Raw genomic sequence first — 11,260 nt, 5'->3', positions numbered from 1 at the left:
GCGCAAGGCCGGAAGTGCGCAGGCAGTGCTCGCGGCGGCGGCGACGGCGGCGGGAGGTTCGGTTGTCGCCCGTTGGCCGCGCGGCGCCGCGCTCGGCGGCCGCCATTGCAGGTCAGGCCGCGGGCAGGGAGCGCGGGAGGCCGCGGGGAACGAGGGCCGAGCCGGGGATGGGGGCGAGGGTGCGAGGGAGCGGGAAGGTAGGGAGCTGGGGCCGGGCGAGGCGCGCGGCTCGAGAAGAATGGCGAGCCGAGGGGCGGGGAGCGGCGGGCGGGGGAGGGGCGACCAAGAATGGGGAGGTGAGCGGGGAGGGCCGCGCAGAGGTGGGGGCGACCCAGAGGGGCCCCCGGGGTAGGAGGCCCGGGAATTGTGGGGGAAGGAAGCAGTGTGGAGACGAAAGGCGGAGGGAAGGAAGGGAGCGAGCAAGGCGGAGCGGGAGAAGGGCGGAAAGAGTGGCCGAGCGCGGGCGGAGGACGGAGAAGGGGGCGGCGCGGGCCGGAACCTCGAGGTATGTGCGGAAAGGGGCTCTTCCCTGGGTGGGGAGGGAGCTCAGCACGCGATGCTTGCGGGAGCCGGGTAGAACTGGAACCCAGGAAGTAGCGGGAATATCAGAAAGGGGACTTACTAGGCGATAGGACTGAGATTCCTTCGAGGGGACATTTTAGATCGTGGGGGAGAGGCTGCTGGGAGCGGTAGTTGGGAGGATGGTTGGAAGGAAGAGACAGTCTGGAGAGTGATCCAGGTTTTTTTGTGGGCGGAGTGAGAGACGAGAGGAGATTGGGGTGGGGTCGGGCACTGGAGGAGCGAAGTACTTAAGAATTGGGGGGGGGGGACGGAACGATTTGGAAAATGAGGGTGGTAGGGGAATAACGTTTAAAAAGTAATTTTGGGGAGGAGGGTGAACGGTTTGAAAAGACTATTCAAGGGGGTGGTGGAGGAAGGCAGTTTAAAGAATAGTTTACTTGGAAGGTAGGAGAAAGGTTAAACAGTTTGGTAAGAGGTCCTAGAGAAAGTCTGGGGGTAATTTGGAGGGGTCTGGGGAAGACGGGGGTAGCGGATTGAGAAGTCCCAGAAAGTGGGCGGGTCTAGGAATAGGAAGTGTTTCTAGCTCAAATTGGAGGGATGAGAGGGGGCCGGGGAGAGGGTGAATAAGATGGGGGTCGGGGGAGGAGAATCCAGTATAGAGGGAGACTAAAGCAGAGCTGTAAAGGAAGGGGCTTTGGAGAAGACTGGAGAAGATGAGGCAGGGTAGGTGGGGCTGCAGAGTAGCAGAAGATGGAGAAAACTGAAGTAACTCAAATCGACTGAAGCCATCAAAATTTTCCACCCATTGTCTACAAATACCAGTAATTGATTCCCTCCATCATGGGAATCTTAAAATGTGATGGGAAAGTACCACGTGTATACATAGTGTCCACACGTTTTTGAACACATTCTTCACTAATGAAAAGTTTGGAAGCATTCAGTTCCACCTACCCTCCATAGCCCCTTTTTGGAGGACAGCAAGCTTCTCATTTAGAAACTGGATTTTAGCACTTAATAACATTAGCCTGTCAAGAGACAACACCTTCCCTTTGAAATTTAAACTGTCCCCATTAGTCACAAAACCACAATAACACTGCTTAATAAAGGTAATCTCTATTGAGTTGTATATAAAATTTCCTGAATTGTTCTTTTGACGGAAAAGCACACAGAAATAGTCATCATGCTTAGCGGAAAAAAAAACCTTCCTGAACTTAATCCCTGAAGCAGTTTGGTGAAACCTGATTGCCATATTTGAATTGTTCTCCCATTGTGTAAATTTGATTTTATTCTGATAACCTGCTGCTTTTATAGGATGTTTTAGTCCACTATAAACATTAAAATAATAATTACACAGGGTAGCATGAAGACATTCTACTGGATGTGCACTAAGAAAATGCCATTTTCCTCCAGGTAGTTGGTAGTTTGACCCTTAAAGGCTTACCATGTGTTAGGCACTGTACTGAGAATTTTACATTCATGACTTCATTTAATGCTCACAACAGCCCTTTGAAATGGGTTCTTTTTTATGCCAAATTTTTGGTGGAGAACCAAACAGATTAAATTACCCCATGTCATACACAGGCTAGGTAAGTGGCAGAATCACAGAATCCAGGTCACTGTATCCCTAAACACAGTAGTCCCTGGGACCAAATAAGAGCTCGATAAATGCTAATTGTTGGGCCAGCAATTTGCACATATTTTGTATCATGTATTTAATTTTTTATCTAAAAATAATGACTTTTCTAGAATTAAGAATTGTAATTTTACAGTTACAGTTTTACAGCTACTTTAATTTTAAAGCCTTTATTCCCTTTCTATAAGAAAAAAGATGTAAGGGTCTAATAAATTAGCACTAATAAAATTTAATTACTTGTAGTTAGGGTAAACCATTGAGTCAAAGCCCCTTGTTTCAGTAAAAGTTCTATGTTGCATTTAATGAGATATATATCACGCTTTCCTCTGCTACATTTTGTTTAGGAGGCAGTTAACATGAGGATCATTGCTCACTCATGCTGTTCTCAGTAAGACATTAGGAATCTTAACAGTTTAAGAATTCAGAAACCAATGGGCAAGAAATTTCGTAGATGAGATGAATCAGTGACAAGAATGTCCTCTGTTCTTTTGGCCTTTTTGCCTTACACTAAGGTCACACAGGTTTAGAGTATAGTTGTCGGTCTTGAAGGTGACCTTCAGTAGATCTCTAGAGATTTCAGAAACCTAAATCTCATCTGGATATGATGAAAAACAGCCTTATTTTTTAACTGCCTGTCCCACAGGTGTCAGCTACTTTGGTGGCAAATGATAAGATCTTTCTCATAGGTGGTTTATTTGCCATTTTGTGAGAGGTGCAATGAGAAAGGCTGATGTTTGTAAAGCACATTCACGTACAGGTACACTGTGTGAGAGGACTGCAAGAGAGGCTGTATTGTGGAGGACTTGGCTTTCACATTCCAGCTCTACCACTTACTAGTTGTGTGACCAGTTACTTAGCCATTAGCTTCTGTAAGCCTGTTTTCTCACTGTAAAATGGGAGTGATAGTGCATTTTGTTTTCAGGATGAAAAGAGAGAATCCAGATAAATATTCAGAAAGGTTTAGCTACGTGAGAAATGAAGCTCTTTGTGTTATAAAGATAATGCTCTGCCTGGACTTTTCTTCCTAATTAAGAAATTGGTGGTACTTTGATTTTTCAGGTTGTTAATCATTTTAATAGTACCTTCAAAATGACAGTTAACTACAATGTATCCCACATTGGTCTGATTTCATTCAAACCTTTTGGGTTTGATTAGGGCTCCCATTGTAGGTCTGTGTTCTGAGAATGTGGGTTCCTTTGCTGCTCTTTGGTTTGTTCAGAGGTCTTGAAGTCATCTGGGCCACTGTCTTGAGAAATAATAGTCTCTTGACTTTACTCAGGACCTCCAAACTAACTCAGTTCTTAAGACTAGGAGTGATCTCGGGCAACCTCAGATAAGTAACTTTTCTAGAAATCTTGAAGCCCCCAAAAAGACTTTTTTAAGGGAAAAAAATGGGAGTTAAAAGTTACAGAGTACTTTTGAAAAAAAATTTCCTTTACATAGCTGAAGTCATTTGACTTAAGTTAGGAATATAGAACTTAAGTATTTAGTGTATTTAGCTATGTTAAGGCCCAGAAAAGTTGAGTAGAAAAAAATTTCCCCCTTTTATAAAGTGGGGGAAGGTAGGGAGTCAAAATAATTAATTGCAGGACAAAGGGGTTTGTCTTTTCCCATACCTTCCACTTCTCCAAGTCCATACTGTAGTTTGTGGCCTGCAAGACTCTGCTGTGAAATATATTGAATTTAAACATCTTTTTGAAAACTTAAACTTTTTGACATCCCGAAGTTCTTCCTGGCTCTACAGTTACATTGTCAACTTGGAATTATTATTCTTAACTGAAGACTGGTTTGTTTAGTTGAGACTAAACTAAAGGCTCTAGAGAGAGAAGTGCTGGGCAGTCTCTTCCACTTACTCCTTTTAGTTTCATAATTTGACATGGTGTATTAATCACACTGCCTTTAAATGTTGCTCTTGATAAAGCTGCAGTTTCTAAACAAGCAATGCCTTAGACCAAACATTTAGAAATTGCCCTAGTTGTCTGTAAATCTTGTTGGAATGAGTTGAAACTGAAGACTTAGAAATCTTCTTTATACAGAAAGTTTTCATTATAATGTTACTTGTTATTACTAACAGGATTTGACTTGGATTATATGTCTTCACCTTTTTGTTTTCCTACCAATTTTCTGCCTACTCGCAAGGGCTGCATATTCTCATATCCTTTTTAGTCATCTCCACACTGAGTGAAATACATACTCCCTGTCACCTCCATCAGGTGTTATCAGCACAGTACCCAGGTATACCTACCTACTCTTAGAACAGTTGCCTAGAGTTAGTTGTATTCTCAAGGAGCAACAAAAAGAATAATAGAATTCAGGGTGATAGATTCAGGTGATAATAGAATTCAGATTCAGGTATTTTAAGGTACTAAAGTAGATTTTAAATTCGCCAAAGGGATGCCTTCCCCTGCGTTACTTACTAACTCGGAAAATACACCCTTGTATACATAAATATAGCCAGGTTAGTCCACATGTTCTATGAGCTAGACTCATAAGCTGCCTGTGAACTTCACTTGTATTCATATCTCCAGTGTCCCACTAGGTATACCACAAGTTTTTACTGACCTGACTGCAGAGAGCAGCACAATGGCAAGGGTGTAGGCCACAGAGTTCTTATTCTCAGGAGAATTGCTAGATCAATATCAATAGGTATCAATAGGTGTACTCAGTATCAATAGGTGTACTCAGGCAGGGCCTCCTACTTACGTGGGTGGAGTTGTATGTGCTCATTGAAGCACCAGGGATGAGTATGCAGGTGCAGCTACTCTGACCCAGCTACCAGGCATCTGTTTTCCTTTGTCCACTTTGTCCACTGTTTTGAATTCCTGTTCTGACAGGAGACTGTCCAGGAAATGAGGAATGCACTGAAAATATTTTCTGCCTCCCCTTTTCCTAAACAGTCTGCACATGCCTATCTCAAACATGGGGTCATAGGCCTTAAAGATTAATCTTTTCCCCTGCCATGGGCTTCCGAGAACAATGTTGTGAAACTCTGTGAATATTGGTTCTCTGAAACCACCTGTATTTTACTATAATTTATATCCATCAAGGAAAAGATACTGTATCACCAGTCATCAAAAGCTTATTTACAAGAACTCTTTCTCAATCTATGTGCATTTATTAACCTTTAGAAACTTCACAACTTCAGTTTCAATTACTGAGTTTTGGTTGTTTTGTTTTTTTGATTCATGGCTAAAATGTATCTACCATTCTCTAAAGTCTAAGTCAAAATTATAGTGCGGAAATGCTGACTTATTTATCTTATCCTTTAAAAAAATTAGCTATATGCCAGTCTTTAAAGCATTTTTCACATATGTTGTATTTGGTCTTCACAATAGTTTTAATGAGTCAAACAATCCAGGTTGTAGCCCCACAGTCATTAAGTGATTTGTGTATGATGACACGTACAGGCTGGAACCCGATTTTAGGTCTTCTGATTTAAAATTGTTAATCATTCTCCGTCAGTAAGCCTTAGAATTTTTAAAGTACTTTTTGGTGGTTCTATTGATGGTAGAGGTTTGGCCTTATCTGTCAGAAGACCTCTGCACCTCCCAAGCCAGTATATTACCTGTTAAGTGGTACCACAACTGGTACTGCTTCAGAAGGTCTGGCTTATTGGAAGATGCCTTCTTGCTTCAGCTCCTGCTGAATGCATGTATGCAGTGCCTGCCTGATGCCTTTTTGTTTTCACTTAGTTTTCTCCTTTGCGAAGGTGTTGATTGTGAGTGTAGATAAAGTCAGATGGCCTAGGTTCTTATGCTAGCTCTACCACTACCAGCTGTGTGTGTACCACATTGAAGCAAGTGTATCCCTCTGTAACTTCATCTGCAAGATTCAGATAAGTACCAGTCTCACAGTGGTTGAATGAGATACCACCCATATATATGCACAGCATCTGATTCATAGTAAAAATTTAATAAATATTAGCTGCTGTTTAAATTTGAATTTGAAGTCCAGTAAATTGACCAACCTTACGTTTCCAAAGCGTGTGTGGAGCTCAAGAGTATAGGTTCTGCCATCTTAGAGGGGTCTGGCAGTATGCTTTTCCCTGGGGATCCAAAACCAAGATGAACATACTAGTCAGGAAACCTATTTAATCAGGTGTTTGCTAATCCTGAGCACAATTACACCTATTAACTTGCTGTACTCCTGGTGGTAAACACTGGTTCCACTAAGCTCTATCTATTCATTGGAAAGACTTGTGTAGAAACTGTAATAGTTTAGATCTCGCCGGATTCCCTCAGTCACTGGGATAGTCTTCCCTTCTCAGGAAGACAAATACAAGAGAAGCCAGCTGTTTCAGGCAAAAATGTTACATTTTAACTCATTCTTGTAGAATACCACAAACTTGCCACCAGGTGGTGCCATTGCATAAAATTAAAGAAGATTTAAGTATGGTATTCTAGTGTCCAAATGAAAGCTGGGCGAGGTGTTTGATGAGAATAAATCAGCTTACTATTTACTAAAGTTGTCTGAAGGACTTTTTCAGTTCTCTTGGCTTTTAGTTAAAGGAGATTCTTTGAACCTTGAAATACAAGATAACCAAAGTTGCAGACACCACGTTTACATAATCAGAGAAGGAAAAACTAAAATCTAAAAGAACTTTTTAGCTTTTTACAGGTATGCAGATTGGAAAATAAAATATCCTTGAGAAAGACAAGTTAGAATAGTGGCTAAGAGTGTGGGATCTGCAGTATATGTCTTGAGTGTCTTGGGTTCAAATCCTGGCCAGTAGCTATGTGACTTTGAACACAACTGTGATACCTATTAAGTTTTCACATAGTAGTTGACCCTTGGTGATCTGAAGCAATTTTATATGTACAGTATCAGTTTTTAAAATTTTCATGTTACAGAGTTGTTAGGAGAATGAAATTTTAAAATGTGTATAAAGCACTTAGAAAAGTACCTAGCACATAGTGACAAATATTAGCTATTATTATTCTAAAAAACTTTTTTTCTCTACAGCTTATTTTCAGTTGCTTTTTAAAGACGGAAAGCTCATGGTGCAAATTGTTATTTGCAGGTGAGTACATACTGAGACTTTTTTATTTAGCTTGAATGATTAGGGATATATAGGTTTGGCATTTCACTGGAAGAATTGGGGTCCCCAGGTGCTTCTTGCACAAATCCTTACATCTCAGTTTCTAGTTCAGTGCATAGCACTGCCCAATTTCCCAAAAACTCGTGTCAACAAAGAGTTCCTTTGGACCTTGAATGGTGGTGTAGGACACTATTATTCATCCTTCACCCCTCAAAAATATTGTAACCGCCAGCCCTTTGCTTGCAGTGCTGGGGCTGGAGGCCTGGCAGAATGGGTGCTGATGGAGCTACAGGGGGAGATCGAGGCTCGCTACAGCACTGGATTAGCTGGAAACCTCCTGGGAGACCTACATTACACCACTGAGGTGAGGGGACTTTTCTTTCCCTGCCTAATGCCTCAGGAAAGCAAGCTACACCAAGGTGGTGCTCCCAGGACCCAGAGAGGACTGCCCTCAGGTTTGTTATTCAAGGTCTAGCTAATCTGCTAAGCTGTCTGCTTGTTCTCCTCCCACCTTCGCAGTAGCAAGGAAATTTAGCTTTGGGGAATCTTTTGGAAAGGTCACAGTTCTAAACAGTAGAAATTCTCTTACCTGGGGCTAGAAAGAGTAAAAAAGGTATGAGGGTGGGTTGTCCATTGTGGCTTCTCAACAGTGGTAGAGCCAGACCAGGGAGTGGAGGTGCCAACATTGCCTGCCAAGAGCATCTCTAGAAGGCACCGGAATGTTATGACCTTGTGCTGAGCCTCAGGCATCTCATTCTTGTTCTGCCAAAGGGAATCCCTGTGCTGATCGTGGGGCATCATATCCTGTATGGGAAAATCATCCACCTGGAGAAACCTTTTGCCGTCCTTGTGAAACGCACTCCTGGGGAGCCAGGTTGTGATGAGTTTGGCTGCGAGAGCGGCACCCGGTACCTGGTGAGAGCACTCATCAAAGACAAGATCCTTTTCAAAACTCGCCCTAAGCCCATTATCACCAACGTCCCCAAGAAAGTATGAAAGAACCCCGGATTTTCCCTAGAGAGCGGCCAACTCCTTGGACTCGTGCTCCACTGCCACCTCGAGGACGGCTCGACAGTTCCCTGGGACCACAGGGGGGTCCTGTTTTAAACACAGGCCACCCACTGGGCATGAACTCGGATCCCTTCCTTATGGCAACCAGTTCTCTTGGTGGAAATTTGGCCCCATTTCCAAGGAACCCATCTCCTTTTCCAGCTTCATCAGGCTCATTGGCTTCAAATCCAGCACCTTTCCCTGCTGGTGCTCGTGACCCAGGCATGGCTTTTCCAAGGGGGATGAATCCCACTGGCACAGGTGCAGTTTCTTTCCCAAGGCCAGGTGGCCTCTTGGGCCCAGGCCCAGGGCCAGCTCTGAACGCTAGAGCAGGGTCTCTTCCAGGCCCAGGGCCTCTGTCTAATCCAAGGTTAGGGGGTCTCCCAGGGCCAAGCCCTATGTCCAACGCAAGGGCAGGTGGTCTTCTGGGAACAGGTCCTGACTCCAGAAGTGGCGGCCCCATGGGCCCTGCATCTGGACCCAACCTGAGAGCCAGTGTCCTGTTGACTCCTGGGAATGGTCCTCCCAATCCTAGGCCTGTTGGTTTGGGCCCCACATCAGGTCCCAGTCTGAGATCTGGCTTTGTAGGTACAAACCCTGCCCCTAGGTCAGGTATGTTTCCAGGACCCAGCCTTGGACCCAACCCAAGAGCAAGTGGCTTGGGCCCAGGCCTTGGGCCTAACCCAAGGGCAGGTGGCCCAGGCCCAGGCCCAGGCGCTAATCTGGACACTAGACCAAGTGGTCTCTTGGGCACAGGATCTGGTCTTAACTTAAGAATGGCTGGACCTCAAGGCCTAGATCTTGCCCCCATTCTAAGAGCAGCAGGTCTTTTAGGAGCAAATTCAGCTTCTTTCTCACAGACTTCTGGAAACATGGGCACAAGCCCATCTTCCATGGCCAGAATACCTGGCCCCATAGGCCCAAACTCGGGTCCTGGCTCTCGGGGAATTGGCCTTCCAGGGCCAAATCCATCTCCCATGTCAAGGGCTCCTGGCCCCATAGGCCCTAATTCAGCTCATTTTTCAAGGCCACCTGGCCCCATGGGAGTTAATGCTAATCCCTTTCCAAGGGGGACAGGTTCAGGGGGATTGAACCCAGCTGCCTTCTCTCAGTCTTCTAATACATTGGCTTCAAACCCAACTAACTTCCAGAGGTCTGCTGGTCTCCAGGGCTCAAGTCCAGCAATTTTCCCAAGAGCCTCTGGGCCACTAGGCCCCAACCCAGCTAATTTACCAAGGGCCACTGGTTTACAGGGCCCAAGTCCAGCTACCTTCCCAAGGTCTACTGGCCCATTAGGCCCTGGTCAGGTTACTTTCCCCAGGTCAGCTCCTGGGCCCCTAGGCTCTTCTCCAGCTGGCCCTGTGGGTATCAACCCAGCTCCTTTTGCAAGGCCAACTGGGACCCTGGGTCTAAACCCAGCTTCCTTTCCCAGGATGAATGGCCCTGTAAGTAAGACTTTGGTCCCATTTCCTAGAGTGGGGACCCTCCCTGGCACAAACCCAGCTGCTTTCCCCAGACCAGGTGGTCCAATGGCTGCAATGTACCCAAATGGAATGTTACCCCCTTAGACACCATTTTCTCTCCAGGACCACCTGGTTTCCAGGCACCGTGGTTCTGAGCAGGGGCTATGCTTTAGGTAAAAGGGTAGATACGGAGCTACAGTCTGAAGTACGTAGCTGGGGCTCAAGTTCAAATGAGCCTTTTTTCCCCTCTGCTTCTTTCTTGACTGAAGGTGAAATGTTTATCTGTGGGACATGGACTTTGGCAGATAGAAACGATCCTGCCTTGAGAGAAAATCTCCAGCCTTCCAGAAGCCTGCTGTGCTTTTGTCCCACAGCTTTCTGCCCCTTGTTTCTTACTAGTTTCTTGAATTGTTCTTGTGGACTTTTCCTCAGGGATACATTGGCCTGCAGGTCCCACTTCATAAGTAGTTTCCTGCTTACCACTGGAGAATCAGCTCACTGCTCTCTAAAACGTTGTGTTCGTAAATGGACCATGCTTCCGCAGCACTGACCTGGTCGTCCTCTACTGCCATACCTTCCCCTGGGGGCTTGAACACAGAACAGGGAGGTGGGTAACCATGTTGAAGACCCATCAAATACAATTTTCACTTCACTGGGCCTGCAGCTTCCTTCTCCTGGGACTTAGAGGAGGCCAGAGTCAAGGCTCTACTGCTCATCCAGCTCCCTCTCCACTGGTACTCCCAATCAAAGAACCTCAAAATTTAAACTGATGTGGATGGGAATATGGGAATTGGGGTGGGGGGAGGGGGAATGAAGGGGAGAAATCACTGCTTCGTTCAGCCTGACATGAAAGGACAGTTGGTGTTTTTCCTGCATTGTATCTTTTCTTACTGTTTCTTTAATAAATGGGATGAGAGGGCTGTTGATTTCACTCCCATTTTTATTACCTGTTCCACAGGGGAGGAAGTTTACCCACTGCTTTTCATTGTTTCAGCTTGGCTACAGTCCTCCACTACCCGCCAGATAAAATACTTTCACTCAAGGAGGAAGCAAGCTTTGGTTTTTAGCCTTAGCTAGTTAGCTAGGGCTCACTCACTCATCTGCCAGTGATTTCAGTAAAGACCCTGTCCACCTTCTACAATAAAAGTTAAGCCGTCACAGGTGTGCAGTTACCAAGGCGGGCCCCTGGGTTGATGCAGCTGTGATAACTTACCCCGCTTCTGAGTTCCACTGGAATTACCTTGACAAAACTATTTCTATTTCAAGTACCAGTCTTTTGAAACTGGAATAAAGAGCTAGTTTTCATTAAGTACAAAGAGGGAGGAAGTAGCTCAGAGATACCAGCATTATGTGAGAATCTTTATTTTGACATGTAAGTGCAGTATAAAAAATCTGACCCAAGAAGGTTAAAAAAAAGTAAAAATAAATATGCTTACAAATTACTGTAGAAATAATACAAAAGAGGGTTAAAATTCTCAGGAAAAACCAAAACATGTCCATTTGTATAAAGGCTCTTCCCCTTCCAAGAAACGGGAATAAAGCTGAAGACCCAGT

At 44.8% G+C, this 11,260-nt stretch overlaps 2 protein-coding genes across 2 annotated transcripts; both read left to right on the top strand.

Moving 5' to 3' along the window:
- The first annotated feature begins 34 nt into the window (after window positions 1-34).
- On the top strand, window positions 35-10,626 carry CHTF8 (chromosome transmission fidelity factor 8). Its single transcript, XM_031680750.2, has 4 exons — window positions 35-111; window positions 7,118-7,175; window positions 7,440-7,557; window positions 7,965-10,626. Exons 2-4 carry the CDS (start codon window positions 7,153-7,155, stop codon window positions 8,187-8,189), a joined length of 366 nt encoding a protein of 121 aa, XP_031536610.1. The 5' UTR covers window positions 35-111; window positions 7,118-7,152; the 3' UTR covers window positions 8,190-10,626.
- DERPC (DERPC proline and glycine rich nuclear protein) lies at window positions 8,186-10,626 on the top strand. The gene has a single exon (XM_031680749.2). It carries the CDS (start codon window positions 8,186-8,188, stop codon window positions 9,809-9,811), a length of 1,626 nt encoding a protein of 541 aa, XP_031536609.2. The 3' UTR covers window positions 9,812-10,626.
- Window positions 10,627-11,260: the final 634 nt, after the last annotated feature.

Source organism: Vicugna pacos, chromosome 9 (assembly GCF_048564905.1).
Source record: "Vicugna pacos chromosome 9, VicPac4, whole genome shotgun sequence".
Classification (NCBI taxonomy): Eukaryota; Metazoa; Chordata; class Mammalia; order Artiodactyla; family Camelidae; genus Vicugna; species Vicugna pacos.
This window is presented reverse-complemented; position numbering and strand designations above follow the sequence as displayed.